The 14,899-nt window shown below is 41.5% G+C and overlaps 2 protein-coding genes across 3 annotated transcripts; both read right to left on the bottom strand.

Annotated features, from left to right (window-relative positions):
• Positions 1 to 79: 79 nt before the first annotated feature.
• Positions 80 to 5,722, bottom strand: gl (glass). The gene is made up of 5 exons (XM_020958058.2): positions 5,379 to 5,722; positions 4,003 to 4,139; positions 3,636 to 3,766; positions 1,588 to 3,077; positions 80 to 1,265 (listed from the first exon to the last, which is right to left on the bottom strand). Exons 2-5 carry the CDS (start codon positions 4,046 to 4,048, stop codon positions 1,121 to 1,123), a joined length of 1,812 nt encoding a protein of 603 aa, XP_020813717.2. The 5' UTR covers positions 4,049 to 4,139; positions 5,379 to 5,722; the 3' UTR covers positions 80 to 1,120.
• Positions 5,723 to 11,045: 5,323 nt separating this feature from the next.
• Positions 11,046 to 14,247, bottom strand: LOC110188345 (retinol dehydrogenase 14). Of its 2 annotated transcripts, none has more exons than XM_020958054.2 (3): positions 13,881 to 14,247; positions 11,996 to 12,134; positions 11,046 to 11,933 (listed from the first exon to the last, which is right to left on the bottom strand). In XM_020958054.2, exons 2-3 carry the CDS (start codon positions 12,126 to 12,128, stop codon positions 11,203 to 11,205), a joined length of 864 nt encoding a protein of 287 aa, XP_020813713.1. In that variant the 5' UTR covers positions 12,129 to 12,134; positions 13,881 to 14,247; the 3' UTR covers positions 11,046 to 11,202. The 2 variants fall into 2 exon arrangements, with proteins under 2 accessions (XP_020813713.1, XP_020813712.1); XM_020958053.2 differs by lacking the exon at positions 13,881 to 14,247 and adding an exon at positions 13,098 to 13,336.
• Between the last annotated feature and the right edge of the window lie 652 nt (positions 14,248 to 14,899).

Raw genomic sequence — 14,899 nt, 5'->3', positions numbered from 1 at the left:
AATCCACAGATATCTCTATTGCATCTCTCCCATAAACTCACAAAACATTATGGGAACTAAATAGATTCTTGACATTCTCTAAAATGTTATATTTGATTTTATTTCGGTATACGCAAAATTGGCTTAAATCAAAGCACCTGTCTTACATTTAGGCCTACAAACTAGAATTATTTATATTTCGTTATGTGTTTCATATATGTTTTGGGTGCTGCTGTGTGGTTGGTCGTCTCATGACTCATACTCCTGTCCGTACTTAATTCCTATTTCGTTGGCTAATTTGGAATAGATTTATGCGTGTTTTTTTCAACTACATTATTATATCATGAATATACTAACTTGGACACAATAATTATTATTATTCTAGCGAAATGTAATAAATACATTATTTATATTTACAATGTTGCCCTAAGGCCTAGTACAGTTGTTCGCTTCTCCACGATTTAACTGAAATTTCAATTTGAGCATTTTCATCTGCATTTTGGGACCTAGGGAAACGTTATCGGAGTGTGCCGCAGATTTCTTAATTGCTTGGAAATCGTTTGAAAAAGTTCTCTGGAATTCATAAGCTGCACAATTTTTGACACTTTTAGTTGAATTTTAACCCATAGCAAATTCTTTGGCACCCCTGTATAAGTATATATTTAAGCATTTTAAAGGAACCCAAATATTTGTTTTATATGCAATTCATATTGATGTGTAAGATATCCATGGGATTATCTAGTTGGAGTACCATGCCTTTACTTTCGTCACTTTTTGAAAACTTCAGCTTCAGTTAAGCCTTATTTTCTTCAATTGGATTACCTCAGAGCTAGTACCTGGTAGATACTACCTATATATTAATAAATTATTCATTATTCTCTTGTGGATCCCTCAAATTCAAGGCCCCCTAGTAGAATCGCTCGAACTTGGGCGGCTTATTGAGTGCGCAGAAATAATACCCTGAATAGTTTTGTGTGGCTCCGGGTGGAGTGTAATCGCCGATGCTGTAATTCCCGTAGTCATAGTTGCCCATGTGGGCGGCGTGGTGGTGGTGATGCTGGTGGTGCACATGGGGATGGCCGTGTGGGTGTGTGTGCGGGGGGTGGTAATGCTGGAAACCGCCTGCACTGCGTGGCTTTTGTCATGTAAGGAGGCTGTTGCCCCCACCACCGGCTCCGGCAGCTCCTGCTCCAGCTCCAGTTCCACCATTGCTTCCACTACTGCCATTGTTGTTATTATTTCCATGGACGCGCATGTGCCGATTCAAGTTTCCCGATTGAGAGAATCTATGGCGGATGGAAAGCAAATAATTACAGTACAATTTTCATTGGTTGTTTAATTTTTCTATACAGAAATGAAGCTTTTAAGGGCTTTGAATTAATTAATTATTTGTATTTGTATCAGTTTCTCCTAAAGGGGTTCCCAATATCTATTTTCATAATACATATTTCAGCTAATATTAAATTGCTTTAAATATGGGTTTAAGAATTTATATATCGCTTGTCTGGAAAACCAATTATATTGTCCTACTACTGCTCATTGTTTGATTAAGTAATTGAGTTTGAAAACTTCGTCTTAAAGAGAGCTTTGTTTCTGCGAAGGACTCACCTGAGCAGGCAGAGCTTGCACTGGTACGGCTTCTCGCCGCTGTGGATGCGCAGGTGCTTGGTGAGGGTGCTGCTGTCCGAGAAGGACTTCTTGCAGGAGGAGCAGCGGTACGGACGCTCGCCGGAGTGGGTCCGCATGTGCGTGGTGACGCTGGAGCTCTGCGAGAAGCGCCTGTCGCAGATGGGGCAGCGGAACGGCTTCTGGCCGGTGTGTGTGCGTACATGGGCCGTCAGGTTGGCGGCCTGCGAGAAGCTCTTGTTGCAGTCGGGGCAGCGGTACGGCCGCTCGCCGGAGTGCGTCCGCAGGTGGGTCTTGAGCGTGCTGGGACGGGCGTAGGTCTTGCCGCAGAGCCGGCATAGGTTCGGTTTCATCTCCCCACCACTGCTGCCCTCGTCTCCGTCTGGATCCTCGTTACTATCCTCCTCGTCCTCGAAGGCGGATAGACTTAACCCAAGAGCGGCCGCCTGGTAGCTGGTGGGACTCTTGTGGGGCGGCGTGTATCCCTGGTTGCCCACTCCTGTTGGGTAGTATCCGCCTAGGGCGGAGCTGGCTGGCGGCGACGGTGACTCCTTCTCGCCCACGGTGAGCGGAGCCAGGGAACCCAGGCCCGACGGAGCTGGTGCTCGGAAATCCGCCGTAAAGGAGTATGTGGCTGAGGTGGGATAGTGACCCGGACTCAGGAGTGGCGGGTACAGGACATTCACTGCCGCTGCTGCTGCGCTGGAGGAGTTGCTGGGCGGAGTCCAGTTCATCTGGGAGCACTGCATCGGCACACCGCTGCCATCGGATGCTCCGTAGCCGTGATGCATAGTCATGTTCATGCTGACGTTTACACTCATGCTGGGATACATGGCCGCCGTCGGTGGCGGAGGAGGTGGAACACCCCCAGCGGTCTCGTAGTAACAGGCAGCTGCATTGCCTCCTCCGCTGGAAGCTCCATTGCTGCTGACGTTGTTACCGCTGGCGCCTTGGAGGAGCGAGTTGCCACCGTGCGATGCCTGGGCTTGGGATTGCTGCTGAAGTTGCTGGTGCTGTGAGTGCATCTGGCCGTGATTGTGGGAATTGGGCGATATGAGCATCTGGTGGGGATGCACAGTGTAGGACAGCGAGGCCTGATGCGGATTTCCGGCGGCGAAATTATAGGAGGCGCCGCACGGCGAGAATGGGAATAGACTGGGCAGCGGATCAATGTCCAGAGGCGGGAGGCCGGGAAACGTGGAGGCCATTTCGTCGGTGCTCCAGTAGCTGGGATTACCCGATGATCCTCCGCCGTTGTTGGTACTTCCGTTGCCGCTGCTCGCCGGCGGTGTGGTGTTAATCTGGATGTGGCCGCCTCCGATACCCACGCCCACTTCCACGCCAACGCCCACTCCAATTGTGGGATCGAAGCAGCCGCCGCAGTCGAAGTCGCTGCTGGTGAGCGAAGAGATGGGCAGAGCGGTATTGCCCTGGCAGGATAAGCAGCCGACGCAGGAAGCGGCGCACTCTTGCTGCACAACCGGAAACGGAAATGGGAGAATAACAGAGATCGGTTAACTAAAGTGACAATACAACTAGAATATTCTCCTTCTAAGTCTTCGTAAAATTCACATTTTAGAATGGAAACTTATTTATATTTTAAAAAATCAGTTAAATTAAATTTTAGAGGTTACAAAATCTTTAGTTTACGAATATTTAAGCCACGATAACTTAGTTTTAAATGGAGAATTAAGGAAAATCGGATGACTTCAGTTATTCGAACTAGAACAATATCTATTCTTATTAATAATAATAATTAATTGATAAAGAATATGAAATTGCAACATTTGAAAGCTTTAAAGTAAGAGACAACATTTTTAAACAAATTTTAAACCAAGTCCATAGAACACAGATATTGACAGGGCATTTTAAAAGCTTTTAATATCTGACTTAATTTATGTTATTATGTGAAAATAAACTTATGAAAAATACCAATAAATTATGATTTAACTTTGTGCAACTATCACAACCGAACGCGACCCGTTTTCCGGAGAGATTGAAAGCCCTTTGACAAGGATTCCTGGACTCACCTGGGGGCTGTCCAGCGCCAAGCCAAACAGGGGATTGTTGGGCACATAGCCCGTCTCTGGTTCCACAGGACCGCCGTTTGAGACATCGCACGATATGTACATAGCTCCACCCTCTTGGTCTTCCAGGGAATCTGCGCAGCCAAAAAGAATGGCAACGAAAAACAACGTTTTAACGACTGCAAACTGAACAGAGATGCTCGCCATCAGCACGTATCCCACGGATACCTTTCGCGTGCGGATACAACCACTGTGCGGTTAGCTCCGCCCCTCGATACACACGGAGAGACCGCCATTTGCTTTGCTCTCTCTCGAGTCGCGGCGATTTTGTATCTGTGTTTTGCTGCATCTATGTGTGCTGTTAACTCACCCAGAATTATGTTCAGGAGTTTGGAACCCTTATATAACAATCCCATGACATGACTCCAGTTCTGGAACGTGTGGACTCAGCGTTTGGGTCTTTATTTCTGCTTTTTCTACGCTTCATCTTGATGCGTCAGTTTCCAACTGCAAGGCGAGAGAACATTATTTTCAGGTTACCTTTTTGCTCATTGGGTAGTTTTTTGTTTGTTTATTATTTAATCAATGCACCGAAGGGTTTCAATTGCACAATTATTTTGCACTTTGCCCCATTAAATATAGGGCATCGGGTTACAAACTTATTTGAAAACATATCTAAACGGACATTAATCGTTAACTTGTATTTTTGTTTTACTAAATGTTTAAGAGAAATACATGAAACTTTAAGGACACGGTTTTCAAAGGAAATAATTGTAGATATATTCATTCTAGACATTTATTACATTCATTTAAAATGTATAATTAAGGTTTACTTTAAGTCGCAACTATATTGTAAATAGAAATATAGACAAACGAAATAATTTACTCATTTTAAAATATTTAACAAAAGTGTTTTACTTATAAATGAGTTAATAATATTTCTATTTAATAGGATGAATATATTGCAATTAATCAGACTAAATCGTTTTGACTTTGATAAACTAAACTCGTATTTCAAATAAATTTTTAGGTTATTATTCAGTGGTTAATATGTTACAAAGCTTAGGTTGACATCAGTTGAACTATAATGTTGAGTTTAATAAATTAAATTAGAATTTAACATATTTTCTAATAAATTAAAAATCCTTACCTATTATTCGACTACTAATCTAAAGATATACGTTTCTATAAATTTGTAAATCGGCCAATAAACAATTTTTTGTTCTTCTTACCCCGCTTTTTGAGACCATTTAGAAATTCTAAGAAACCTTTTAATAAATATTATATTTTACTTTCATAGTAATTAAAATACTTTTCCATGTTAAATTTGCTCTACTGTGATAAGAAAGGAATGATAATTATTAGAAAATTGCTAAATTTTTAAAGATCTAAATAATGTTAGACTCATATTTTAAATTATGAATGAAATCTATTGAGAACATCATCTAAGATCAATTTCCATTTAAAAAACTATTTTTTCAAAATAAATTTATATATTTTGTTGTATATTAAAAATATTAAACAAATTAAATAGCAAAGAAAAATTAAAAAAACAGAGTCATTAAAAGGTAGGAGTTTTTAAAACAATCAAAGTATTTCGAAAACAGTCTATAGTATCCTAAAAAATTAACCACTTATCGCTAAAGTTATAACAAAAATATAGTTTGAATTTTTTAATCTAAATGAATTATATATCCAGTATATATGTGATATTCCAGAATTGATGTATAACTTAGTTTGTAGCACCTTGTAGATAAATTCACGGATTTCATGATCTGAAGAACACCAATAACAAGAAACTTCACTGGTTTTTTAATATTTTGTTGTTTTTAAACTTTTTCTTTAAAGATTTAATATGTAGCACGATCGCTGCTTCCCGTTTGGATATTGATTTGGATATGGAACCGTTGTGCAAACTTTGAGTTTTCGATCTGAGTACGGGACAAGAAGCGACTTTTGGCGACGAGCATAAGACGGCGACTAATTGTCAGTTCCAGCTCGAGGCACCTCGTCCCAATATCGACTGACATATCGGCAGAGCGGCAGCAAAGCGACAACCACAGAGGAAGAAGCAGGGCGCAACAAAAAAATACTCACTTAATTATAAACAAGCGACAAAAGGGCGCAAAAGACAACGCAGCAGAGGCAACAATCTCACTCGCACTCACACCCAGTGCCCAGATATAATGACACAAGTACCCGGCACTACACATGCAAGACCCTTGCCCAGAGCACCCCTCTCCGGGGCTATAGAATGCCCTGCCCTACCAGGCCATCCGTGCACTGTCCCACAGTCATACCCACTCCAGATCCAGATCCACCACCACAACAACGTTGCCGTCATCGTTGTCGGCCAACCAATGCGCTCCGTCTACCGGCTTTTGCGGCCACTACCCCTCAAGTACCGAGTACCCCGCTCCGACAGCCGATCCCGCCCAGTCCCAGTCCCAGACCCAGTCTCGAGCCCATTCATACGTAGCCGGCAACATCGGAGCAGCAGCAGCAGCAGCAGCAGCAGCAGCAGCAACAGCAGCAACAACAGCAGCAGCAGCAGTTTTCAGTAGTTTTTATTTGTCACCCAATATCTTTACAGCTCGACATCAGATATCAATGAGAGGGGTGTGAAAGGGGTACACTGTTAATAAATCTGGGGTTTTCTGCGGGAATATTATAAATAATGTTTAAGTAAAGGTATTCCTGCCTAAAGGATACAATTAGCTTGTGACATACATTTCTCAGTTTCTGAATTAAGGAAGGGATAGAAATAGTTGCCATGATATCTGTAATATCTGTAAGCTATAAGCTGCAGATCGATTCATTTTTTGCTTTACAATCTCATTTCAATCTTTTATTATTTATATTTAATTTTTCATGACAACATTATCGCTTTTATCGCTCAGTGTAAGGGCTATCTGGGGGCGTGGGCAGGGGTAGTTGGTTCGGACTGGTTGGCAACCATTGATCGTCTTCGACGGCATTCTGCTTCCTTTGCTCCATTCCTTTTGTGGTTGAATGCGACAGTCCATCAGGCTGAGCCGGCAACCCCCTGACTTGCTTCTGCTTCTGTAACTTGTAAGTATCTTTGTATCTGGTAGATACATGTGTGTATCTGCTTCTGTGTTGACTGTAAATGTATCTGTATCTGCCGGTGCTAATTCTGGTTTGTAGCTCGGCCAATAACGACTGTCTATCGATCGATGCTCTTGTAGCCAGCCGACAATTGCAAATAGTTTTGAATGTTATTTGATAGTTCGATTTGTGGTTGACGCAGAAATAGCAGGAAAACAAAGACAATCCAAATGGAAAGGCGATGGAAAATTATGAAACGCTAATGCCTCTGCTAGAGGTATAGCAATATATTTGGGCCCAAAATCTGAGCAAATTCCCATTAAGCTGAAAAAGTTCACACGCCTGAAAAAAAAAGTATTGGCCAAATTGAACAAACCAGTTGAGTGTAAGGGCTTGCATTGATCGCTCACACACGCACTCTGATGTTCAGATACCCAGATATCCAGCTATATCTCCTGTATCGGCTTACCTTAACGATGGGAATTTCAGGTCAACCCCAGCCAGCGTCGTGTGAGTTAAAATCAGATCGATAGCTATAGTCCGATCGAATCTGAACCAGTTTTTTTTATTTTATTATTATTTTTTTTTGGTTCGGTCTCGGTGTCGGTTTCATGTCAACAACTTGGCTAAGGACCTGAGCCACTCGGCCGTTCTGCTGCCGATTGTCAGATCGGATTAGGATCCGCTGCTCTCGAGGTTAGCTAGCTGGTAGCCAAGTCAATCCGGGTATCAATAACAATTAGGAGAGCTCTCTCAGGTGTGTTCAGGTGTCAGCTGATCAAACGCCCTCGACTGACCGACCACAAGAGTCCTTGGATCAGTGCGTTTTGCAACAAATTGAGCCGCTATATAAATATTAGCCCACCCCATCTCTCTCTTTTCCGAGGACCTGTTATCGCACCAGCCCATCATCCACCTCATCATCTCGGCCTGATTCCAGACACGTGGAACTGTTTGCTCAGAGGCTCATCGGTAGCTTCTGTTTGTTTTGCGTATTTAACATGACAAACAATGGCAGGACATGATCCTGGCGATGCCAATCCCGCCCTGCGATACTCCCATGTTGCCACCAGCAACGCGTATTTCCACTCATTCTCATTTGACGTTATATGTTCGGTGTGTTTCTTCGCCTTTGCTGTTCTGTTGTATTCCGTTTGTGTATTGGCGAGGCTTCGAAAATCAATGAAATACTTTTCGGGTGGCATTGATGGGGCTTCCCCGGGTTTTGGCTGCGCTTTGCTTTTTTTATGCTGGCTGCCACTCACTCGGGAGTCATTCAACATGTTAATGCCATTCGGTCATATTAGATGGCGGTTAAAATAACTTAAGGGGGTAGACCACCCTGACATTTTTTAAAAATGTATTTTTTTTTTTTTATTCAATCTTGATGCTGATATTCTTACGGTCATTTTAAGACATCGGGCTTAAAAATATCTCGTTACTTGTGGATTCTACAGCCATTAGAAGTGAGCGCTGCCGGTATACCGTAGAGTACTTTCTTTATCTTCTTTTGCGTTTTTCTCAAAACAACGTTTTTTAAAACGGTGTACATTCTCTTCAAATTTTTTACACAGCTTCTCTATAATGCCCTCTATGGCATGACGTAGGATTTTTTCGATATGTTTTTTTCTTTTAAAGTTATAAATTTTTAAATCAAAAATTTTGTTAAAAAAAAAAATTTTTTTTTTCAAAGTGCTCCCATTTGCTCAAAAAAAATTATTTCCAAAAACGGCTACGTCATGCTATAGCCATACTTATATAGCTTATAAAAAAATTTTGTTTTTGAATTTCGGATAACAAATGTGGTGTGCAGCATGTACACCATCCGACCATTCCCTAAAAAAAATTCGTTTTTTGACTGGCTATATCTCCGAGGTTCGTAAATATTTTTTTTTCTTTCAATAAGTATTTTTTAGTTTAACATATGTACTTTGATGTACTAATAAATAAAAAGTTGTATTCCCAATAACTTAGTCAAAATGAATTTTTGAAAAACCCTCCAAATTTCATGCGTTCAGGGTGGTCTACCCCCTTAAACCAAGGCGGGGAAGTCTGTGGGAGTTGGAGTTACTTATTTATTTCACATTTACTTTAAGAGTTTGCTGGGAATTTATTTGAATTTAATTTCTTTATGTTTTCATATTGTTTTTAAATGTTTGCATGTAGGAAATTTCTAATATTTCATCTAATAACAAATATATATTCTAGACTATCAATATTGTCAGTAAATCTGATTTAAACATTGCTAAGTTTAAGTTTTATATCATAAAGAATTGTTGCACTTAAGAATTTTTTATATTAAAGACAGAATTTAACGTAGACTGCATGTTAAAATGTATTTTAAAGCTATTGATTTGTTTAAGAGCTCTAAGGAATTACATACAACCCATTAAAAGTGAAAGCTGTCTTTTTATTATTAAGTCTTACATGCTTAGAATTAAAATAATTAAATATACAAGTATAAACCATTCTTTTCTAGTTTATTTTTCGACAAAGGTTTTCTATCAAATGGTAACCAATATATCCTTCCCAATTTAATCGACAACTGCTGCTGCTATATATGGTTTCCTTGATGGGCAATGACTTAGTGAGAATTGTAAAGTTCTGGAACAGGAGTTCCTAAACATCTGTGAGTGCAATTGCAGCGACCGATGGAGAGTATCGATGACCGCGTGACAGGCGCAGCCGTTGGCAGTTGACATTTGCCGGACAGGACGAGCGGCTATCCTTGACAGCTGGACGAGCCGGGATCGGGATCGGGACAGTCGTCGCATAACCCACTTCTTATTAAAAACCTAAGCCAGCTTATTAAATGCGCGAGACTTATTACAAACCCTCCGTCCATCCTCCTCAAGGAACTGAAATGCAGTAAAGGACTCCCCCAAGAAAGGAGCAACCTACTTGAATTACAGCCGAACTTGGCCACGACATTGTCTCTTCTTCACTTGAGCGGAGCGCGCCAAATTGAATTTGTAAGTCGATACTTTTGGAAAAACAAGGAAGAAGAGTTCAGGGCCAGCCTGGAAGGGTTGCCCACCGTGTCCTGGGGGCAGGCACTCGACTGACAGAGACAAACCAATGCAGCAATGAAGGCGCACTCGGTGTTTGTTTTTTATTGACGAATCACTTCCGCAAACAAATGCTGTGAGAAGATTCAATTGATGACAGCGAACATAGGTTTCTCACAGGACCTTTTTTTCGTTGTCCTTCAATTATCTGCGGTGCCGCACACTCCCGTTATCTGCAATTGCATTTTCGCGAACCGCAAATGATTATCCTGTAATCCCTTGGATAAATATTAAATTTCAATTAGGCCCGTTAACATAATATTAGCCACCAATAGGCACTATCATCATCGCCGCGACCAGTAGCAGGTCACGTGCCCGCCCCGAGTAGCTGATGATAATCTACGCAAAACCGAACAACCGCAACCCTCTTCCATCGCCACGACTCGCAGGATACTGAGGTGGTGACAAACCGGCAGGAGATGCGACTGCAATTTTATCAGATTATGTCTGTCCGTGGAATCCCCTGGGTGTCCTGCGTGCCCCTCATCCCTCCCTTTTGCGCCACTCAACAGGTGAGAGAGCTCGGCGAAATTTTGTGTGAGAATATTTTGGCTTTTTCCTCCGCTTTCGCCGGATTCCCCATGTATATCGGGTTACCTTGTCTGCTTGGCGGCTCTGTGATTTTTCACTCTCAATAATTCTCATGGGCTGAAATTGAAACGTTCTGACCGGAGAAAAGATATTGCTTTTAACTGAATAACAAAATTTTATTCAGAATTAACTCATTGACTAAGCATTTAATGTTGGATGGTCAAGCAGCGCAGTTATTAACAGATATGTATCTGTAAACGGTTTTATGTTAACAGCGACTGGTATCTGTTATATTTTAGGGTGGACCAGTAATGCAAACCACATTTAGTAAGTTTGGATTGCTAGTAGATAGATTTACCTTATTCTGATATGCGTAGTATTAGTTTTAATACATTCTTAGTTAGTTTAAAAGGTTAGAATTAATTAAAAGAAAAGAAAGAATATTAAAAGATATTTTGGCTAATATATATATATGTTATATATATTAAAATATTCAATAAATAAATCGAAATTGAAATATTGCATTATATTTTATGTGTATATAAGAACCCGTTTCTAGAATATGTCCAAATAAAATGCAATACATATCACAACTTCTTTTTAACTTGAAAGTAAATGTACTTTTTCCCATCAATCAAATAAACAAATATAAATATTATCATATATATTATATATATCTATATATATATATTATTTTATTACCATTTCCTTTAATCCCAATAAACACTAAAATAAAATACCAACATTATTATAATAGAGTTTTATTTATTGTGATGGAAAACTTAGGCTACAAGTAAACTCCCCCTTAATAACAAGAAAAGCAAATCAGTTGAATGCGCATAAGCGAGTGTATCTATTGCTAAAAGTGGCTGTCCAAGACACTTCTCCGGATATCCATCCGCTTAGATCTTGGGGTCCTGGGGCGTGAGCTTGACGATCTTGACAGACTCCTCCCAGATCTTGCGACCCTTCTCCTCGTCCAGGGCGGCGGCATTCAAGGTGGCCTCCTTGCAGTCCATGTAGTACTTGCCGGACACATTGGCCACCTCATCGGACGTGGCCAAGTAGATGGTGGTCTGGGCACCGGCCTTGGTGGTCTTGAAGAAACCCTTCGTGATGGCCATCATGGGCAGGTTGAGCGGGAAGGGCACATTGCGCCAGATGCCCGAGTCGATCATGCCGGGATGCAGGAAGTTCACGGTCACCCTGGTGCCCTCCAGACGCTTGGCCAACTCCCGGGCAAAGTAGATATTGACGAACTTGGACACATAGTACAAGTATGCAGCCGGGAAGGTTCCAATGGGATTCAGCTTGGCCAAGTTGACCGAGGACAGGCGGTACAGCTCTGAGGCCACAATCACAATGCGAGCTGGAGCACTCTTCTTCAAGACATCGATGAGCAGGTGAGTCAACAGGAATGGGCCATAATGGTTGGTGGCCATGGTCAGCTCCACGCCGTCCTCGCTCGTCTGTCCGCGGAAGGCCAAGGCCATGCCGGCGTTGTGGATGAGCACATCGATCTTGGGCTCAGTCTTGACGATGTCAGCGGCGAACTCGCGAACGGATTTCTGGGAACCCAAGTCCAGCTTCTTTACCAGGACCTTGTTGTTGTTCGTCTCCTTCACGATCTCATCTGTAAAGTTTTTAAATAAAATGGTAATTATGAGATCGTAAATGAGTAAGGGAAACTATTACCCTTGACGGCATTGGCAGTTTCCAGGTTCCTGCAGGCCATGATGACGCGGGCTCCGCGACCAGCCAGATCCTTGGCCGTCTCCTTGCCAATACCACTGTTGGCTCCAGTAATGATTACGGTCTTGCCCTCCATTTTTGTCTGTAATCAATGTCAGAGGTTAATCAGTTAATCGTTGATACAAAGCGAATAATATGGGGTCTTGGGGTGGTTCGGAAATATCTATACAATAGTAATTAGTACGGACAATCCCAGTAATCGGAGTTCACTCGGAACGGAATGTATCGTATAGCTTTGATATTTACAAGCAGAGCTCTTAATTGCTGAGAGAGCTTTGTGACTCACAGGTAAGCAAGAGCCCAGATTGTAATCGAGATACTACAGCTTAGACGTTTATGGGATGCTTACAATGCAATGAAAAGCGGTAACTGTATCTCACAGATGTGACGTACCCATCGCTCTCAGAAAGTATCTAATTAAATCTGTAATTAAGTCGACGCGCCACAACTGACCAAAGTAATAGCCGGACTTTAAATACATTTACACTGAGTACATTTCTTAGTAAATCGGATTAAAATATTTTATTCACTAATACGCCTACAGATACTTGAATTAATTGTAGGAAGAGTTTTCCAATCAATGGGAACTTTTCCTACCCTTGAGATGGAAAGATTTACTCACTTTGACCTATAGAGTTGTCCAAGGGTTATTTTTTATATGGAATATATTACAGTCAACTGTTATTGCCTCAAAAACAGTAAAAATATACATATGTGTTTTTAATGCCTATAGCAACTCAGTTGTTTTTTATTACCAACTGCATCTGATATTTCCCTGTTTTCGTAGTTTATCTGTGTAAACTCGGTTTATATTCTAAAGATCTTTATTATTATTTTTCCATTAGGTAAGCCATATAATTTGTATTTCTAACTGGTAAATCTGAAAAGAATTCGCAACCGGAAGTGGCAAAAAAGTTCCATTTAAGGGGAGAACTGTGCGAGTCTGGTCACGATTTTTGGGAGCGGGCACCAATGGGGCTTTATTTTTGGATGACAATTGGTTACTAGGACTGGGCTTGTGGTTCGGGGGAGGTGCTTTCTTTACCTCGGTGAAGCATCGTCCCGCCGTGATGCGAAGATAGAACCGAATGCTCATCAGAGTGGCCACTATGGCCGCCGATAGAGTCAGGAGAAAGATGTCGCGCACATAGTGCTCGGTTGGCAACCAACCGAAGACGAAACCCATCCTACAAATAGTCCGAGGTGTGTATACTACGTGTACATGTGTGTCAATATGCAAATCAGATTATATAATATCGGAGACAGCAGAGGCCAGACGATTGTCTGAGGAGGGCATAACGAAACGGGTTTGGTATTGGGTTTTGAGGTTTTTAGTTTTTCGGTCAGTCTGCAAAGATTTTCACAACTCCAATCGTTTATCAGAGTCCCCGGAGTCTGTCATGAAATCGATTTTTGGGGGTCGGTTGTGAAAACTTACACTTTCACTTTCACACATGGGCGTAATTATGGCTTATTATGATGAAACGCCGAAAACAAAGTAAAATAAAGTTCATTGGCTGCCGAAAAAAAAAACCGAAGTAAGGTTGAAAACAGAAAGAAAGTCTGAGGTTTCTTGTAGTTTTGAGTTTCTGATTTTTTTCCTCTGGGTATATTTTTCTCCACGTCCACGTCACAAAGATTTCTGTGTCTGCTTTCCTCACAGACTCGAAGACTGGAAGACTGGCTCTGGTTACGCTTGCAAGCACCGCTGAAGAACCCCGCCCCGAATGCAGTATCAGTCCCAAAGAAAGATATATGTACAAAGAAGTCTAGAACTGACCCGTTTTCGCCTTCTGCTCGCCAACAAGTTTTAGTAGTGCAAACTCACCTGTTTTTGCCTTCTTGGCTGATCTATAATTTATTGCAATTGCTGGTGCCTGCACTTTGGACTATCTGCGAAACGAATTGAAATCGGAATCGCTAAATAAATCGGAAATCGGAAGATCCAAGAGCTTGGTACAACCTTCGCCTTAAACGACTGCTCGGAGACTGAATCCAAGCTCCGAATATGTGGTCGAGGCTGCGGAGAATGCGCGATCGTCTCCACCTGAAATTGGTATTGCTTTTGCCATAGTCGCGTTGATAGCCATAGTTATAGCCATGGTAACAGGTTAGCCGGCGGAGAACCCGCTTTCATGGCTCCTCTTTGCGCCCGTCTTCTTCGCCGGCTCTCCAAGCGGGGTCATCCGCCGAAAGAGAGAAGCGTCGAGGCAGAAAACAAGTTACCAGCACTAAGAGAAAGATCCGCGGCTTGGATACATATGTAACATATATATATATATATATATAGCCACCTGTCGAGAGCTTTTCAAAGCTGGCCAAGTTATATTATGGCTTAAATAATGGGCCAGAAATTATGTGGAAAATAATGAGGAGGTAATTCATATTTGTTTGTAACCGAAATGTTATTAGTTCTCTTATGGGAAAAAGTCAAGGGGAACCCGAAAGGGGGCAGACCGATTAAGATCATAAAAAGTTGTATTCTACAACTTTAAAAAGTGTGATTACGGATAAAATAATCATTAAAGAACGTTTTCTTGCGTTATTTACGATGAAAACTGCAGGTAAAAGCATAGGGAATATCTTAGGTTTTTTAAGATAATTAATTAAACCAATTACATATTCTGTTAGACTTTCTCTCTCTTTTAACAATTAGTATCCGCTGTTGGGTACTATAATTACCGTCAGAACCTTATAACACATTGCAGGAATCATTTCCGACCCTATAAATAATACATATGTTTGATCGAAATGAACAACTTAACCGTTCTAGCCGTGTCTAGTGGACAAACACATTCTTGAATTTTTTTTTTTCGAAAATTGTAAAAATGATAAGGGGTTACATCG

Source organism: Drosophila serrata, unplaced genomic scaffold, assembly GCF_035046125.1.
Source record: "Drosophila serrata isolate PLE 108 unplaced genomic scaffold, ASM3504612v1 contig_241, whole genome shotgun sequence".
Classification (NCBI taxonomy): domain Eukaryota; kingdom Metazoa; phylum Arthropoda; class Insecta; order Diptera; family Drosophilidae; genus Drosophila; species Drosophila serrata.
Note: the sequence above shows the minus strand (reverse complement) of the source record. Positions and strands in the feature narration are given on the sequence as shown.